We start from the raw sequence: 19,718 nt of genomic DNA on the forward strand, positions 1-19,718 counted from the left end.
TTTTAATGTGTAGTGTGATTAAATTAATTTATATCAATAAATAAACAGTTTAGAAAATATGATTTCGTTTATTAAATATTTAGACATTATTTGAGGTATTCCTCATTTATCGTCCTCCCAATTACAAGTCTTCTTATTTCGCTGGTTCCTGCTCCTATTTCATAGAGTTTAGCGTCACGGAGAAATCTTCCAGTTGGATTATCATTTATATAACCATTGCCACCTGTTTGAAAATTTTTTTATTGCTGTAACAAAGTAATAAAAATTAAATAAATTTACCTAAACATTGAATAGATTCTAGAGCGACTTTCGTAGCGGCTTCTGCGGAGAACATCAAAACGCCAGCACAGTCTTTTCTGTTGTTGTGGCCTTTGTCGCAAGCTCTTGCAACATTGTAAACATAACTTCTGCTCGCACTCAAATTTGTATACATCTCTGCTATTTTACCCTGAAAATATTCAAATTCCTATTTATAAGATTGTTCAGGGGTTTGAGGTGTTACACATTACCTGCATTAGTTGAAATAGGCCGATTGGCTGGTCAAACTGTTTCCTTGTGTGTACATATTCAAATGCGACGTCACAACAAGATTGCATTATACTGTAAACATTTTTTTTATCAAGCAAAAGTTCTCAACATTTCACATAAATTTATCATAACTATCATCTGCCTGTTCTGCCTTTTCTCGCTGATTTTGTCATGCCTATGTGTTTCAGCACCTATCATAGAGAAATCCTGAAATACACCTGGCAGACAAAACCAGTGAGGTAGGCTGAGCAGAATGATCATCGACGATCAGCTGACAGACCTCTACATATTTGACACGTCTACACAGCACTGAACTTAACACTTTATGACAGTAGCATAACCCAAAAGAAAAACTGACACATTTTTATTTTTTTTATTAATGATCAATGTAACAACATACCCTAACGGGCCACCACTTAAGACGAGCCTTTCTAAGTCCAAGCCACTGAACAACACATAAATGCCTTTATTTAAAGCACCCAACATATTTTCCTCTGCAATTAAATAGTTTTCAAGTAGTTGTTTAAAAAGAAATTAATAGTGATAAAATACCTGGTACTCTACAATCTTCAAATACAAGCTCAGCTGTACTTGATCCTCTCATACCTAATTTATTTAATTTTTGAGCAATTTTGAAACCTGGCATGGTTTTCTCTACGATGAATGCCGAAACACCGTGCTGTGGTTTCTTGGTATTTTTGTCTGTCTTTGCGTACACCTGAAGACAGGAGAAATGTTAAAATGGATTTTGCTGTTTTAATGTTTTTACACTTACAACTAGGACATCGGCGTCAGATCCATTTGTTATCCAGAATTTTGTCCCATTGAGAATGTAGCTGTTGCCGTCTTTCTCGGCTCTTAATTTCATTGAAACGACGTGGGAACCTGATCCAGCTTCAGACATGGCCAATGCTCCAATGTGCTCACCTGAACAAAGCTAAACCAAAGGATTAAAATTATTTAAATTTATTTCAAAAGCGGAGTCTCACCTTAGGTAGATATTTCATCTTTTGTTCTTCAGTACCATTTTTTCGTATCTGGTTGACGCAGAGGTTGGAATGGGCACCATAGCTAAGTGCAACAGCAGCAGAAGCCCTTGATATTTCTTCCATTAATATCACATGGTCTAAGTAGCCTCCACCACTACCTCCATACTCTGGTTCAACAGTAATACCGAGCGCTCCGAGTTGACCCAGTTGTTTCCAAAACTCCTAGTTTTCTTTGTCAAATTGAAAACGTCCCTTTATATTTGTTTATACATTAAATAAATCCCTTACCTTCATTCCTTTGAAATAATCATCCCTATCGATCTCTGCTGCTTTTGGTGCTAATTCCTTTTGCGCCAACTGAAATATGCTCTGTCTTAACTGTAAACATATATATACAACTTATGCATTAACCATATTGATAGTTTATTATGATGTTTGATCATGAAAAATTACTTGCAATCTTAATAGTGATAAACTTGATCAACTCTGACTATCCTGGTTTACCTATTGATGATTTTCTTAAACAGCATAACTAGAGAAGATGGTGGGATGGGTAAAATCAAATGGGTAAAACACATCTGAGCGGGAATTAGTGGACCAGGATGATCAGAGTTGATTCATCTACAAATATAAACAAATATTTAATAAAGGAATTTAATCTTCTTAAAACAATTATTTTCTCAACTCCACTCTGATTGGTCTCATCCTTAAATATTTCTTATGATCCGATTCCACTCTGGGGATGAAAAAACGACCAGGACAGGCCTTTGTGAATTTTAATTTTCTCTGGCTGTACTCAACAGTGTTTTTACAGCAGAACTGACAGTTTCTTTAGCTAATTCCTATCCTTTCAGAAACAATTCTTTACACTTTTGCTGACAATACAGCCATCATTTCACAGCAATCTTTAGCATAAAGATCCAGTCACCTCATACAGAAAACTACAAATCCATTTGCAGTGCCTCAATGTTTGGTCCAAAAAGGGAAGAATTAAAATAAATACCACTAAGAGAGCCAATACATTCTCACGATTTATAGCACTACCACCTATTCACTTTAACGAGATTTCACTACTCTGTCGAACATGTAGCATAAAGGTTTAAATTTAGAACACTACAGATAGTTCTGCCCACTGGAAATGAACAGATTTTTACAGTTTGTGACTCTCAGCACATTCTATCAGACTAAATTTCTGCTGAGTAATGTGTATATTGTTATCAACTTTCATAGGAAAAAATTGAAGTGCAAACACTTAAAAAAAATTATAATAGTATTTTTTAATTAATTCACTATAGTAAAACATGTTAATTACAATGTTCAGTATCAACATGTTTATTTTAATTTTTTATGGTTCATAAAACTTGTGTATTAACCAGAGGAGACATCATTAGATAGATATATGCGTACACAATTTTTTTGGGGGGATAGTACATGAAAAAAAGCCAGGTGTGATGGTGGGTATTGAACCCCTGAACACAGGGTCTATGAGCCAAGAGTTTAGCCGGCGTCTAACCACCTGGCAACTGTGGTCCTCAACCAACATATTATACACATATTAAACTTCATTTTTTATTACTGAACTTATTAATTGCATTATAAAAATATGGATGATGATTGATGATAAGTAGGCTATATATGCGATTTAACAATTTATGATGTAGAAGAATTGTTTATACTTTTCGCCACAGGTCAAAGAAATCCCACAAAAAATATATATAATTGTGTCATTATTCAATTAAATTTCACTCAAGCCAAAATCTGGTGGCTATTGAATGACCTTGAGATAAGTCTATAAAATTATTAACGTTATAATATAATTGACGTCATTCTTTATCTATTAATTGGCCTGACCTGGTCATATAACAAATTAATTCAACCCGAACGGCTCTCCCTGCAACGGTGCTTTACCTGCTGTTGTTCTTCGGTCAGGCCGAAAATGCTCTCATCAATGGGGTAATACTGTGATGCATGGCGCTGTTGGCATTTTGGGACATGCCGTAGCAAACTCCCCCATTTGGACAGAGACCTGGAAAGGGACATACTAACTGATGATGTCAATAAGTTTACTGGGATCCAAAGTGGCAAATTGTGGCCGGTTGTCTGTTAGAGGGGAGAAATGAGGGCCTACAAGAAGAGTAGGGATTTTATAATCAAGGTCATATCTAAAACCTGTCCCAAGATAAAATTGCGTTTGAAAAAGAGATAATTCTAACGAATATTTTAAAGGATTAATTTAAAGAAAGCTTTTTCATGAAAGTAAAAATAAAATATTGTGTTTATTTATAACAAATTAAATACAAAATGTGCTAACAAGTAGTTGAACTGAAGAACATGAAACACAGATGTAAAATATAAATACACAATTGAATATATTGGGACTATATTAAGCTCTTAATATTTTAAAGCATGTTTAAAATCAATTATCACAGTTATTTGAACAAATAATCAGCATTGTGCTTAATCCGTTTGCAGTTTACAATTGCACCTGGTGAATTTTCAGGCAGTCGAATCAAACAACTGGAACATTTCTATCACTGATGACTTCTTTTGGCACTTTGTCATCCTTAGATTTAATTTGGTTTGAGAAATTTGAATTGTCGTCTATCGGGTACGATTCAATTGGAATTGATTTTTTGTACAGCAATCTGGCTATGGTGCACAACAGTACGATTTCCCAGATGATAAGAGAGTTGTAAATCACTGAAATCAACCAATTTTTAAAAATTCAAAATACCGACATTAAAATATTTTAAAAAACATGACTTACGATTTGCATAAACAGATGATGTTATTGGATATCTACATGGGAAGAGGTCACTCGTTGCGACAATTTTAGCAATAAATCCTTGAAATTTGGCAAAAAGAAGAACCAGCTGAAGTACAAAGAATTTCCCTTGAATATGATAATCTTTTAAGCATGTAAGAGTCACTTTCATTGTCATCACCATTCCCCAGATTCCAAAGAGAATTGACATTACAACAAGAGGTTGGAAATAATTGTAATTCACTTGATATAGGCTCTAAAAAAATATATATACATTATGATAAAGGACGATTGTATAATACGAATATTCTTACTTGTTCTTCTGCCCACATGACGAGCAAAATCATATAAATCAATCCTTGTACGACAGGCAATTGTAAAACTAGCATCCGCAGAGCTCTTACGTGCTTTCTGCAAAAATGTATCAGTCAGAACTTAAAGTAGGGATTAGAAGTAGAATGTTTTACTTCTTCAGTTCGACATGAGGCAGAATGGAACAGCAAGGCCAGCAACAGCATGGAGTGACTTGCATGTTCAATGTCCCAGGGTGTATTTTCTTGATCATTTCCGCCTCTCCGCCGCAATAAGCAACCACCAGGCAAAACAGTTGGTAAAGGCATGCCATAAACATGCCCTGGGTCACTGCTTCTGCGAGCAGCTGAGCTCTAGGAACTATCGTGGCACAATATGTGGCTATTGCGACTACCTGAAATTGTCAGTAACGATATTAAGAAGAATTAAAGTATGTATGTAAATAAACCAGTATATTCATTTTTATTCGTCTAAACATATTAACACATAAAAATAAATATTTTAATAGCTGCATCATTGGTATTTTCTTATTATATCATCGAACAATTGTATTAATGTTTTATTCTTGAAGTGAAACTTGTATTATGCAAGAGTAGTCTAATTTGAAAAGCTAACGTTACCCAATCCATGAGAAAGTCATTAACATATGAATGCATTAATGATTTTAATTGTCAATAAAATAAAATACAATCATAACAAGATATTATTATTATCACATTCTGTATGTTTGATCAAAAACGATCTGTTAAAAGTTAATAAGAATGGGGAAACAATATGTTGGCAGTATTTGAAACAAAGCCTGTCAGACATTGAAGAAAACAACAAAATTACCCTTGTACCAGGGCACAAAGGGCAGAAGGGCAACAAACAGACCTAGAAAAGTTTCATGAGGACACCTATGGCCCCAAACCCTTTTGTGACATATCAAACTGCCAAAAACGTGAATCCATGAAATGGATTAAAAATAAGTCCTTCGGTAATGGGAATGTAGCCAAGACAGAGGCATACAAAAAAATTCATTAAAGGACCATTGCAGAATGGCAGAACTACAAAAACTAGGATCAGCTAAGACTAGAATAATAGATGGACTGCTAACTGGATGCTGAAAATTCTGGACGCATATACATAGACTTAGAGTGACAGAAACAAGTCTAGAGATATTGTCAGGAAGAAGAGACAGAGGAACAAGTCCTCTGTCAGTGCGAAGGCTTATGAAGGCTCAGATTCCTACTTCTGGGAAAGGAAAAGCCCTGGTCTAAAGGATAGACACAAGACTGCTTGAAAAAGCTTTGGGATCTGGTCAAAAGCGTTAAGCTTAATGAGGAGCTCTAAATAACAATGGAGATGCACAATAGGCCAAAAAGAGTCGTGGTACACAGGATATAAAGAGGCCAGCTCATACTATAATCTAATCTAGTTGCTAAAAATTCTTGACAGCCAAGCAGATATCATTAGTTAAATTAAAATACCATAAGATCCCATATTCTTGCATGTAAAAAGCTTTCTTACAGACTGAAACCCTTTTGCAGCCCTTTTATTTTGGCTAAACCCTACCGCCAAACCCTCAAAGGGGTTAAAAGAGAAAGTAGGAAGCTTTTAATCCAACCATAGACTCAATGTCCACCTGAAGAAATAATTAATTAACATGGCTTGTGTAACATTTTCCCAAGAGAAAAAGGAAAACATGACACTCTACACTGGAGCAACATTCTCCACTGGAAAATGTTTCAAGATTTATAACAGGAAAAAAATAATACCATTACAATTATGGATGAATTAATGTTAGAATCAGGGAGAAAATTGTTTAACAAGTTGTTTAACTCTAAAATCTACAGATTTCTACTCATATCATAGCTACATTGTGATGTAAATCTACCAAAAATTTTAGCTATACACATTAAATAATCTTAATTTACTAAAATAGTTAATATCCAATTAGGATAATAAAATTATGCTGCACTCTTTAAGCTTAATATTGTCATAGATGCTCATTCTTTTTGTTGCAGCTTGTTTTGCTTTGTTATAAGTTTATTATTTTTTACGTCCCCTAAATTTCATAGGAAAATCCTTTTAGTATGTAAGGAGGAAAAGAAAAACGTTTATTAGCCTAATCTTGTTTTGAAATTGGTGACAGTCTTCTGCTCGAAAAATTTGTCATACGACCTGCAGAATCAAATCTCTATAAAAAATTATTTGTTGATTTTTAACTTCAGTAGGATATAAATCGATTTGTTTTTCATTCAGGTATAAATCTCAAAGTTTATCCAGGAAAGCGACAGGTATTCGTGGCTCAAAGGATATAATTCGGTTGTTGCCCCTGTTCCTTTTGTTGACTTTTTAAAAATATTAATAAACACAATAAATCCTTTTCAGATGATTAAATACTCCAGTTTTAATCCAAGTAGAATTGTTATAAAACATAAATAAAAAAATCCACCTGTGGTTTTTTTAATTGGACTGCTATTGTCAAAATTATATTTATTTAGATTTAAATATTTCGTATCGTTATTTTTATTCTTATTTTTATCCTATCAAGGCCGTTGATAATATTATTAACGTATTATGTGATAAATTATTAGCGTTTTTTTTGCTCATTGCCCTAATTAGTCAAGAGGCTTGGAGTATTTCCAAAATTAAATTTTTGTGTGAAGAATAGCAATGATTGATATCTTTTTTTTTTCTAGGGTTTTTCATCTGCATTTAAGTCATGTCTTGACATACTTTGAAAATCATATCTTTTTATATATGTATATTGGATATTTTAAAAAGGGGATAGATTCACTTTTAACATCTCTTGTTAATTTATATTTGTGTTATTTTATTTGTGTTATTATTATTTTTTTATAGAAATTTTGATTAAGAATGACCAAACGAAAACCCGCCTGATCAAATCGGAATTGGGACTTTCATTGGGTTTCAACACGTGCAATAACCCAGGAGTCCTTGACAGGTGGGATTTCTTGACCGGACCATAGTCAGATTCCGTGTGTACCATTAGAAAATATCAAAAAACACTTCTTTTTTTTTTCTCTTTTTTTTCAAAATAAGTGACCGTTTTGTCAATTTCAATCAATAAAGAGTATCGGCCGTCACAGTCTTCTCAAGAAGAAAGTCGGTTCCATTGTCTTTTTAAAAAAGGTAGCTGTTTTCGTTTATTAAATTTGATCCTGTGACATCACAAAAAAGAATATTGACACATATTAACAATAATTGTTAAATACTTACAGGATAAACACTCATGATGAAGACCGAATGGGTCTTGGTGCCCGTTGGTGCTTTCTCAATTATGTGCTTTACTGTATCTAAGTACAACGATAAAACTATAAGTAAGGCTATTCCTCCTAGGGTGAATAAAGCCAGGCCGAGCTCGTTGAATGCTAAAACACAATATTTATAAATAATAATAATCGAGTCATTTTAAATTTTGAGTTGTTGATCTGTTTGTTGTTTTATTGTTTACAAGTGACCCGTGTTTCACTGGATATCCATTGAACCGAGATGGAAAAGCGTTTGGCTACGAGAATAGTGATTCACGGATTAAAATGTATAAAATTTATTGTTTAAACAAACACATTTTTCTAAATGCCTACACGCAAGTCCAACACAGACTCAACAAAAAGCACATAAGCGATAACACACACAATATACCATCTATACCAAAGAAAAACAATTACATACATACGTAACTCAACAAACAAACGGACACGAAAAAAAGCACAATTTTATAGAAGGGCGAAAACTAATTTGACAAGATTTTCTATTGTTTAAACAAACCTATTTTTTTAACACGTCAAATTATAGTACAAAAGTTCATGTAAAAAGAATTTAATGTCTGAGAGTTTTGGATGGTGAAGCTGCGCTGTTGCTTCAGCAATCATCGGCGGTTTTCTCGTCAGTTACATCAGTTTACACACCCTGATGAAGAAAACTTTAAAAATTAAGTATTTGTTGAATTCTTTAGAGAAAAAAAAACCCCAATGCGAAATATTTTATTTAAGAAATACGCTTTATTATAAAATATGATTTATTGCTCTGTCATTTACCAAAGAACTTTTGCCTTGCAATGTCGTCCTTTGTTGCACAAAAATAGTTTTAAAAAACTCGCTAAAATAATCGATAATAATTAATTAAAAACTGTTCTTTTTGGGTCATCTGTGTGATTATCAGAAACCTTACCGCAGTAAATTTAAGCCAATACATATTTGACGAAGATTATAAGGCTAAAAAGTGAGAAAAAAAACTAGTCAAGGTAGGCGAAGTAGGTACTTAAATAGAAGAAAATTAAGAATTCAAGAAATTTTCAAGGATGGCAAAAACTAAAAAATGAACTACCTAAACATAGTTGTTGTAAAGTATCGATTAAAAAATAAAGGGTCAAAAGGACAAATTCTATCTATTCTAAATGGTCCACAGCGTACAATTATATTTGGGTTATTTGGACCATTATTTTTTAATCTGATAAAAAATCCTGTTCTGCAACTGGACACATTATGTTTAATTTTAATTTTTGTCCATGTAATTTAACCAATTTTTTAAAAGTGAATTTATAAACACTAGTGTTATTCTTTTTGTAAGATATGGGGTTTTCATAGCATTCAGATAATATGTAGTTCAGGTTAAAAAGAGTATGTTAATAGATGTTAATTTATATTTTCAGCAAGATAAAAGCAAAGCACTGAAATGATTTTAATTATTAAAAAACCGTCTTTTTATATTATATTCTGTCCATTTTGAACCATTATTCATTAGGCCACTGGTTGACGCACTATTCCATTTGTCTTCTGCTTCTTTTTATTATCATCACGCTATATTGGAAATGACCCTGATACAAAGGTTGTCGGTTTTGGGTTTGAAACCTTTGGAATTAATTAATGAAAGGGGCACGCAAACGGAAGAAGGAAACGGTTACATCATGGGTGTTATGTTGGAGAAAGTCTGAAACTTGGATCCGTTCTTTGCGTTTCCAGTAGATGCTGATGGCAACTGGTAGAGTCCAACAGGATTGACACACTCTACTGAAATGTTGAATCGCGTCAAATTGTGAAGTCTTGCTGAATGGTAACTGGGTCCGTTGTCACTTTACAATTTCTTCAGGGACACTGACGAAAGATGCTTTTACGTTTAGAAACCTTGCTAACCATATGGCAATCGAAACATAAAATATCAAAATGCTCCACATAAAAATGAATATAAAAGAACAATCATTCAAGTCAATCAATTGATTTACCCCCTCTAAATCCTGTACAAAACAAGCCTGGATCATTTTCAGATCGAATTGTGATATATTGATAAAATTATCATGACAATCTGTGAATATTACAGTTACGACAAATATAGATTTTTAAGTTAAAAAATGTTAAAATCTTAGTATTTATAAGCATATATATATTTGCTTAACTATTATGTAATTATACCTCCGCACACGTAAAAACAAACTCATATTAATATATTGTACCAACATACGATTTTTACGCACTATAAAATTTAATTAAAAATGAATTATTTAATTAGAATGCTTCATCAGACATCCCATTGGCTTTCTTGACGAAGTTACACCTTTTTCTGTGTATTGTTTTATTTTTTCAAATACTAAGCACCCTGACCAATGTGACAATCGTTAATAAAAAAAAGTCGATTTAAATTATTCGAAACGCACACATATTTACATAACAATAAGCACGCACACCTGTTATGAGAGGGGCACCCGACTCGAATTTACCGCGCTAGCCGTTCTGAGTTCGAATCCTGCCATTGCCCTTGGAATTTTCCCTGTATGAGAGGAATTGCTACTTAATTATATGCGAAACTCACACGCAAATACACAACAAATACGCATGGTACTCACACCTGGTACACAACAAATACTCACACCCATAAACGTTACAAAAACTAACTTTCATAAAACAAACACATACGGAACACACACACACACACACCTAATGTGCAACAAACGAACACTAATGCGACTCAGACGTAGATTCGCAAAAAAACACGTACATAGACACAAACAAAAACACTCAAATTACAAAAGTTTTTCACGTTAGAGTTTTTTGTGTGGTCATTAGTGACCGTTAATCGATAATTATTCAGAAATCCTGAGATGCGGTCCGGTGTGATGTAGGTTACAGAAAAACATTTTCTTTATCGTGCCAACGTTTCGATCTTTATTGAGATCATCTTCAGGGAAAGAATGTCTGAAACCTACAACCAGAGCGCATCTCACGATTTCTGAATAATTAGTTAGAGTTTTTATTTATTTTTGCTTTGAATCATTCTGAACATGATTATAATTTTTGAACAATGACTAATGAAGCAGTTAATTTATGGTGGTTCTGTCTGTTTAGTATAGTCTGGACTATAAAATAATATAATAAAATTATGTGACAGAATGGAGTATGTTAATCAGACGATTTTCATCAATTTTCTATTATTATCCAGCTCCAAATTATTAATAATGGTAGTAGGATGATTGGCCCACATTTACGATGAAAGAAAAAAAGATGTCCAGATGAATTGAGACCTCAACTGGATCTCCTTTTTTTCATTTATAAAGTTATATATTGTCTATATATTTAATTTTTTGAAATTAATAATTCAGGGGGAAAATCGCCAAGTTGTGATAATAAATTGATAATCGATTGGAAAACGAAAAAAATCGTCTGGTGTTGCACAATGAAGAGTCGTTGTACTGTTGCAAGGCTAATTGTAAAATTGGAACTCATTCAATTTCGTTCGAAAGTTCGAAGCTCGAAGTTAAAAGTTTATTGAATCATTATAGGCTATAATGGAAAAACAATGATTCGCTCGAGTGAAAGTCGTATAAATGTCCCCTGTTTGTCTAACAATCAACAGTTGAAATTGTATTTATAAGAAGAACTTAAATAATCAAATTTCGCAACAAAACCAAAACTTTTTTTCCAGAGGGGGTCATTATAATATCCAAATGTAATTTCTTTCCACGTTTCGAAACACACCATTGAGGGGGGGGGTAATCGGTTGCGATATTCGTTGCATGTACGATTTCCTACTTGCAACATCCCAACAACCCTCGCATTTTAAAATTTGGCTAGATCGTTGACTATCAAAGCTAGAAAAAAAATTAACAACGTTGACCATAGGAGCCACATTTAAATGTAGGACGTTCATTTCGTCCATATTTGTCAGAAAAATACTCCGAAATATTCGTCTTTAAGTCCTCGAAACACTGACGATTTAAACTATAGTTTTTCCCTGCTCAACAGTTTGTGTTTGTTGTAATGTTTGTATTAATTTTTGAAAGTTTGCAATATTTTTACTCTTTTGATGTAAAATGAATGAAATGTATGAAATATTGTCAAATTTATATTTGTATCTTAATGTTTTAAGTTTATTTGAGTTGCTTTAGGGTGAATATGGCTTATAAACTATAGATTTCTTGTTAAATTAGAAAAAAAAATTGACAAATAATAAACTTTATAATATAATTATTGTCCTTTTGGATCATTGAAAAAACAAACTCAAATCTTTAAAATTCGATCGATGATAGTAAAAAACTTGCAAGTTAAGAATCAAAAGTGAAACAAGCTCGAAAATATACAAAATAAACTGAAATAAAATAATATTTTTTAATTATTTACAGAAAGTCTTAAAACCATCTTATCCAAAAACGAGTCCATGGATTTCTTGTGTATTTTTTGTACAATTTGAACCAGCCTTGTCGAAGAACAGTTCAAGAACTTAGGTGACCCACATCCGTCAGTTTTTTTCGAAACCGAAGGACGAACGTCTTATCCTTACCCGTGAAGTATTCGTCGATAGAAGGAATGTACAAAGGATTGCAATTTGTTACGTTCGTTTCTATTGAAGTTTCGAACTGAAGAACTGGGCCGTCTTCTCCGTGGTTCGGGCTGGTCACGTTGTATTCCATATTACCCGTCCTGTAACACCAAAAAAATTGATTAATCAACAGTTTAATAAAATTAGCCCAACTTTACGTTCTATTCGACCGCTATCTTTAACCTTGACTCTTTTGTAAATGAATTAAAAGATAAGAGAGGGAGAAAAAAACGAATGTGATTAAAGTTCCATCTAATGGGGTTGTCTTTGTTTCATTTTAGTCTTACCTTTAAAAGTCAATAGAAAGATTAAAAAAAAGTCGAATTTCTTTACTTTATAATTCACGAGGTCATGGATGAAAAGCGTTTTCATTGTCATGGTGTCAATACCCAAACTTCGAAAAAATTAAAGAAGAAATAAAATAAAACCTCAAGTTCTATTATTTTACTGTTAAAAACTGCAATTTGTACATGATTAAACCAGGCACAAAAATAACTCACTTGCGAATCACAAGAGCGATGACATCGATCCACCAAAGTGCAGGTTGTTACCCTCCAGACCTCGAGAAAATCTCACTCCCTTTTCTACTTTTCTTCCTTCTCTCTCTCTCTCTCTCTCTCTCTCTCTCTCTCTCTCTCTCTCTCTCTCTCCCTCCCTCTCTCCCTCTCTCTCCCTCTCTCCCTCTCCCTCCCTCCCTCTCTCCCTCCCTTTCATCCTCTCCCTCTCCCTCTCCCTCTCTCCCTACAAAAAGAAGCTCTGGGGATATTCACGACTCCTAACCATACGAGAAAGAAATTCAAGTTTAAACAAATCTTCCTGAACAAAACTACCCGCCTAGTAGCAGTAAGAGAGTGGAAATAGAGAAAACCGTCAAGAAAAGGTGAACCTTGAAGAAGGTTCAAGCCATGAGTGTCTAGTCCAAGGATCATTGTATATGACCATTACTAGCTCGAAGATTTGAAATCTTCAGAGCCATCGAATATAGACAAATTGGGCAATGGGGTATAGGTCTATCAATTTCTTTGAGTACAAGTTGAGGTGAACTGAGAGAGCCTCGATATTTGAAAACAGAGCCTCAGGTTATTTCTTCATTTAGTCATGCCAATGACAGTTAACAATGTGCGTCTTTTACATCCTCGATATTACTAAACACAGCCTTATATTGTCTCTACCAGAGCCATTAAATCCATCAGCGTGAGGCATTGCCAATCATGCCTATCATAGCAATTATTTACCATAGGAAGTTAGCGAGCTTTCCCCGCTTCCTAGTATCCAACATCATCATCATTGCGAGTTTACCGTGAATTCACATGACAGTTTGCTGCACTTAGTTGTGAGGTGACCTGGCCCATACCGAGGTGCCGGTTCATCAAACTGCCCTACTGCTAATCATACCAATTATATCATTGATGAGCAGTTTACAGCATACTTATTTTATTTGGAAAGTGTGGCAGCATGCGGAAAACAAGTCAACTTCGATATATCAAAACTAAAAGCTCGGCTTGAGATATCAGGTATTGACCTATCAGGAATTGTGCTCCAGACACTCATAACAATCATGGGCAGTTTAAAACTCACTTCTTTTAGTACAAGGTGTTTTAATCTGAGGCAGCTTCGATGTTACCAAACAGAGCCGCGGAAGATTTCGATCTGAGGCTTCATTGTATGTTCATAAAACTGCGCTAAAGCTAATCATATCAATCATGAGCAGTTTTATATAGAACATATTTTAGCCTAAAGTGTGGCACGTGTGGACCAACGATCACTGGGATATATCAAAACAAAGCCTTACAAACGTCTCTCTGAAACATCAGGTATCGGTCAATCAAACTGTGCTACAGCAAATCATATCAATCATGAACAAATTAAAATGTACTTCTTTTAGTGCAAGGTAGGTAATCCTCGATGTTACGAAAGCTCTTCTATCGTTCTCGTCCTGGGTCATCAGGTGTCGATTCTTCTAAGTACGATACAACAAATTAGTCATGAGCAGTTTACTGTATACTTATTTTAGTACAAGGTGTGACAGGATGCGGTACGACAGGGAAACTTCGATATCTCAAAACTAAGCCTTGTCTCGACCTGAGCCAGTAAGTGTAGGTTCACCAACATGAGACAATGCCAATCATATTACCATTGTATATTATGATATGGTAGATGAGTCTGTAGCCTCTTCTATTATTTTCAAAGGTTCTCAGGCACTCTAATGTTTCTAGTAGTTCTAGTCGATCGTTTTTTCGTTCGTCCTTTGGAATACAGTTCTAAAGTTCAATGTAAAACCGGGTCACACTCCGCTAGGTTCTAGGAAAAAAAAAATTCAAAAATAACTGATCCTTGCAAATAATCTAATATACAGGTCGCATTATATGAAAAAGGAATGCAACAGAATTATAAAAATCGATGATTTTTGGTTAAGAATCACTGACTTGATCTACTCTACCAAAGCTCTCACAGTCAACGCATACCAAGGTATCTTGTTTCAGTTTCACCCACTGTGCAAACCTTGCAATCTAAAATTCTCCTTGGAGAATTTGAAAAGACAGACATTTCAGAATACATAATATGATCGGGAAAAGATGCAGATTCGGCAGGTCTTATGACAGGGCTTTGCCGTCTCATGGCCGATCTACGAACAAAGGATCTGCAGAGAAGACCCGTCACGCTTACTAATTATGTATTAATACGAGAATTTGTTTTTAAGAATACAATTTTAATCAATAATGATCTATGTAAGATACATTAAATCTTGGAGGGCGCATCCTTATACATTCTGCATTCCTTTCATGGGAGAGCTAATTTTGACCTAATAATTTGTTGAATTAAACAGCGGGAAAGTCCTTTGTAGACGAAGTTTCAAAACAGGTCGCAGACAACATACGGGTCGCTCGGCCATACAACGTCAACCTTCAGGTTGGACAAAGGAAGAATTTCATGGTTTTAAAAGCATAAAAGCCTTCATACATACTTTCAGTTTATAACTACCGTTATTTACTTTTGTTGAACGTTTTTTAAAGAAGATAGGACTTTCTACAAAATTGTGCCCTTAGTGTCAGCCATTTTTCTTTTAATTGTAATAAACTTTGAACTTAGTTATATTTGGCTTGATATTCGTGGTTGGTCTGTGAGTAACTGATGCAACACGACAAATATGCTCAACTCATGGGGATGATCACAATTGATCCATGTTTCCAACCCCCTCCCACCACCACCCCTGGGGTTGGATAAAATGGCAAAATCCGCTAATCCGCGATTCCTTCCAGAATCCCTTTTGTTGACCGACGGTATTAAAAGACTTGCATAACCCGTGGTAAACCCCAACCAACGCCATTAAGGGGATGAAAAAATCGTCACGGTCGGAAAAATTCATTAGTTCCTTCAGAAAGGTTTAAAAGTCAAGGATATTGGGAAAAAGGAAACGTACAGTTCTAGAAGAAATTAGATAATATCTCGTTCATTCATTTTCCAACAGTTTTCGCTCACTCTTTCAAAAAAGTTTTTAAAAAAATCATAAACATTAGTAAATGAACCAACTAGACCCCCCCCCCAAAAAAAAAGGAATAAATTCTAGAATCTTGGTTGTTAATGGTTCAATATATTATAATTTTAATAAACATTTTTGTGTTTACAGGCAAAAAATATCAGCTTAGATAGTTGATATACAGCTAAAATTTGACGCCAGATTGAACAACCAAAAAAGTTACATTAAAATAAATCATAATCGATTATTGGATTAGTTTTATAAGGAAATTTTTAAAGGCTAATAGATCTCTTTTCAAGGCGTCTATTCATATTTTCTTTTGAAGTTTTACTCCTTTCAGCTCACTGCATAGTTCAACGACTCGGATCGATTTTACAGCAGCCAAGATTGCGTTGTTCTCGCTGTATGGTGATTTTGTCAGTTGATTTCGTTAATTTAGTTTCTTAAACAACAGTGGGAATATAGGCAACCTTCCAATTTTTGCATTCGATGCTCTCTCTGGGTGAGAGAGAGAGAGAGAGAGAGAAGAGAGAGAGAGAGAGAGAGAGAGAGAGAATGCGTGAGTGAGAGAGAGGGAGCGAGAGAGAGTGAATGAGAGAAAGAGAGAGTGAGTAAGAGGGAGGGAGCGAGAGAGAGAGTGAATGAGAGAAAGAGAGAGGTTGAGTGAGAGAATGAGAGCAAGTTAATGAGAGGTAGAATGAGCGAGTGAAGTAAGAAATAGAGAGAGAGAGAGAGAGAGAGAGAGAGAGAGAGAGAAATAGAGTGAGTGGATGAGTGAGAGAGAGTGAGAACAAGTTAGTGACAGGTAGAGTGATTGAGTGAACTAAGATAAAAAGAGTGTGTGAGTGAAAGGAAGGGAGCAAGAAAAAGAGAGAATGAATGAGAGAAAGAAAGAGAGTGAGTCAATGAGTGAGAGTGAATGAAAGAGTGAGAGAGAGAAAAGTAAAAGAAAGAGAGTGATTGGATGAGTGAGAGAGAGTGAGAGCAAATTAGTGAGAGGTAGAGTGAGCGAGTGAAGTTAGAGAGAGAGAAAACGAGAGAAAGAAAGAGAGAGAGAGAAACAGAAAGTGACTGGATGAGTGAGAGAGAGTGAGAGCAAGTTAGTGAGGGGGAGGGAGCGAGAAAAAGAGAGAGTGAATGCGAGAAAGAAAGAGAGTGAGTCAACGAGTGAGAGCAAGTTAGTCAGAGGTAGAGTGAGCGAGTGAAGTTAGAGAGAGGGAGAGAACGAGAGAAAGAAAGAGAGAGAGAGAAACATAAAGTGACTGAATGAGTGAGAGAGAGTGAGAGCAAGTTAGTGAGAGGTATAGTGAGCGAGTGAAGTAAGAGAGAGAGAGAGAGAGAGAGAGACAGAGTAAGTGGATGAGTGAGAGAGAGTGAGAACAAGTTAGTGACAGGGAGGGAGCGAGAAAAAGAGAGAGTGAATGCGAGAAAGAGAGTGAGTCAACGAGTGAGTGTGAATAAAAGAGTGAGAGCAAGAGAGAGTGAGTGACTGAGTGTTATTGTGAGTGAGAGGGGTCATGCGAAAGACCGAGACCAGCTTAAACTTCGAGAATTTCTTTTGTTCAGTGAATCCTTCCCCCTGAAATACTCCCCTGTAGTAATTAGTTCGGATTACTTAGAGAGTACTGCATTTCTTCTTTTTCTTTAATAAGACACAGGCGGAGCGTGATAAAGTACAGTGGTTAAACCTAATATGTTGATTTTATAGTTTAAATTATACATAATATTCCTTTCTTTTTTAAAATTCTTCTCAGCGATTAAGAAACGACGTTTAAATAAAAAATTGCATAATTACAAAACTATGGTAAACGTTGTAAAAGTTAGAAAACAGACAAATGTAATTTTCTCAGAAATGACGATGAATTATGAATTTAAAAATTTTAAAAATTGTGCCCGTCTTTTAATTTTTTTTTTTTTAATTCAGTCTTCTTAAGACGTGTCGATATCTAGTAGCCGTCTGTTATTCGATTAGTAACTCTTTGTTTAAAAAACCACCGAGGCGAGGAAAAAACGACAGTTTTGATAACGTTGTAATAAAAATTTATTAATTATTCATATCCAAAGTGGCTCGGAACTTTCGGTAAATAATCCTATTTCTTTTTAAGCATGCCATCACGCAACTGGGCATTCAAGTGAAAACATTTGTGCTAATTTAGAAAATGTCTTTTGCCTGTGTACTCAGCACCGTAACTTGATGGCATTGTCAATTTTAACTAATATTGTTCAACTACTCCCTCCAAAATTCCGTTTTTACTTTATATCGGAAAAAAGCCCTTGTGCACCCCATCAACAATTTTACGTTTTAATAAATTTATATCTTCTTCATGTTCGTCTTACTTTATGTATTGGTTTTTATATAAATTCTCACCTTGACAATTGATCTTTAACCGTGTGATTGATTTTCAAGCTAGGTTCAATTTTAAAATTTGACTCAGCAATTTGAATTGCGTCAGAATGATTTTCGTTTTTTAAAATTAGTTCTTCGGTTTCTTCAGGAATCTGAAGGCATCCGCGTAACTTGGAACAATCCTCTTAATTGTCTTATTTTTTTTATTATTAAATGCTGGACGATTAGCACTTTTATAGTTTCACTTTGGGCGGAAATAATTTTTAAACCCACTCTAGCGTAAATTTTGAAAAGAAACTGTTGATAATTTTTTTGTATTTTCTATGGATATTTGTTTCTTAAAACAAAAAGGAAAATTTTGTCTTCAAAAAATTTAAGATGTGTTTTTATATTGGATTCGACACATTTGTATATGATAAACTATTTGTACATTTTCTTATAAGTAGAACATCCGTCTGGATTTTTTAGTATTTTACTTCGCTTTCTTGTCAACTAACTCCCGTAAATAGCTAATTAAATTGTAAATTTAATTACTGAGGGGAAAGCTGATTTTGCAATAATAGCATTTGTTGATTAAATTGTGAATAACTTTAGCAGAAAGAAGTGAATACAATGGATCGTATGGTGAAAGTATAATTGATTTTTTTTTAATATTAATTTTAATGTTTAAATATAATTATATTGAAATAGCTTAAGATATTTTAGACTTAAAAATGGAATTTATTTTTGAGCCTAAGGACTACCCAGGAAGCAAGAAGTTCTCAAGAGATTGAAATGTCTAGAAAATTAATCACATTCATTTTCAAAAGGGCCAAAGGCGTAGACCTTAGGTTAGGATATTTTAAAAAGAAAAAATGTAATTTATTTTTGACCCTAAGGACTACCCAGGGCGCAGGAGCCCTCAAGAGATTGAAATGTTTAGAAAATTAATCACATTCATATTCAAAAGGGCCAAAGGCATGGATGGGTGTACCTGAGCGAGTACCTTATTTTGACTGGGAATTATTGGAACATGAGTCGTGTAGAAACGGCCACTTTCACTCAGAGTCGGCTGACCTCCTGCTTTCTGTTACTTCACCGAAGTTCGAGAGAGGACTGGAACTGAACGCTTCGCGTTAGCAGGGAGTTACGTCAAAACTGCAGCCGTCGCCCCCCACGTTACCGGTTACCACCTTTATATCTCTTTTCAACATGTCATCCGACGATGGATGACATGGATTTTAACGAAGTTTAGTAATCCAAATAGGACACTTTGACAACATTGCAATTTATCAGTTTAGTGACAGAAGGCACTTAATTAGATTAAACGCCCAAAGGTACAAACATATTACTTTCCCCTCTTAAACTTTATTATTTCACTATGATAATATTTAAATAAAATATTATAAGTAAAATATTAACTCTTCCATGTCCTACTTTACATTTTCGAGAGGGCTTCAGGGGTACATCACAGGTCCTAAAATGTTTTTAATATTTAAAGTTTTT

The 19,718-nt window shown here is 34.5% G+C and overlaps 2 protein-coding genes across 3 annotated transcripts; both read right to left on the bottom strand.

Moving 5' to 3' along the window:
• Positions 1-48: 48 nt before the first annotated feature.
• Positions 49-3,623, bottom strand: LOC106667629 (isovaleryl-CoA dehydrogenase, mitochondrial). Its single transcript, XM_014395695.2, has 9 exons — positions 3,426-3,623; positions 1,806-1,895; positions 1,518-1,739; positions 1,304-1,465; positions 1,081-1,246; positions 929-1,022; positions 510-600; positions 280-448; positions 49-223 (listed from the first exon to the last, which is right to left on the bottom strand). Exons 1-9 carry the CDS (start codon positions 3,555-3,557, stop codon positions 87-89), a joined length of 1,263 nt encoding a protein of 420 aa, XP_014251181.1. The 5' UTR covers positions 3,558-3,623; the 3' UTR covers positions 49-86.
• A 176-nt stretch (positions 3,624-3,799) lies between these two features.
• LOC106667657 (organic solute transporter alpha-like protein) lies at positions 3,800-19,377 on the bottom strand. 2 transcript variants are annotated; one of them, XM_014395737.2, is made up of 7 exons: positions 19,219-19,377; positions 12,370-12,509; positions 7,819-7,970; positions 4,749-4,987; positions 4,596-4,692; positions 4,285-4,537; positions 3,800-4,217 (listed from the first exon to the last, which is right to left on the bottom strand). In XM_014395737.2, the coding sequence occupies exons 2-7, from the start codon at positions 12,497-12,499 to the stop codon at positions 4,027-4,029; spliced, it is 1,062 nt and encodes a 353-aa protein (XP_014251223.1). In that variant the 5' UTR covers positions 12,500-12,509; positions 19,219-19,377; the 3' UTR covers positions 3,800-4,026. The 2 variants fall into 2 exon arrangements, with proteins under 2 accessions (XP_014251223.1, XP_014251224.1); XM_014395738.2 differs by having other exon boundaries at positions 19,207-19,377.
• Positions 19,378-19,718: the final 341 nt, after the last annotated feature.

This window comes from Cimex lectularius, unplaced genomic scaffold (assembly GCF_000648675.2).
Source record: "Cimex lectularius strain Harlan isolate CLEC.00 unplaced genomic scaffold, Clec_2.1 scaffold74, whole genome shotgun sequence".
Taxonomy (NCBI): Eukaryota; Metazoa; Arthropoda; class Insecta; order Hemiptera; family Cimicidae; genus Cimex; species Cimex lectularius.

Excerpts from the sequence above, each read along its gene's own strand:
- LOC106667657 (XM_014395737.2), bottom strand. The coding sequence starts at position 12,499 with ATGGAATACAACGTGACCAGCCCGAACCACGGAGAAGACGGCCCAGTT. Across the intron at positions 4,988-7,818 it reads TCATCATGAGTGTTTATCCT|GTAGTCGCAATAGCCACATA; the intron begins GTAAGTATTTAA and ends TGACAATTTCAG. Across the intron at positions 4,218-4,284 it reads ATCATCTGTTTATGCAAATC|TGATTTACAACTCTCTTATC; the intron begins GTAAGTCATGTT and ends GGTTGATTTCAG.
- LOC106667629 (XM_014395695.2), bottom strand. The coding sequence starts at position 3,557 with ATGTCCCTTTCCAGGTCTCTGTCCAAATGGGGGAGTTTGCTACGGCAT. Across the intron at positions 1,740-1,805 it reads ATTATTTCAAAGGAATGAAG|GAGTTTTGGAAACAACTGGG; the intron begins GTAAGGGATTTA and ends AAAGAAAACTAG. Across the intron at positions 1,023-1,080 it reads TGAAGATTGTAGAGTACCAG|AGGAAAATATGTTGGGTGCT; the intron begins GTATTTTATCAC and ends ATTTAATTGCAG.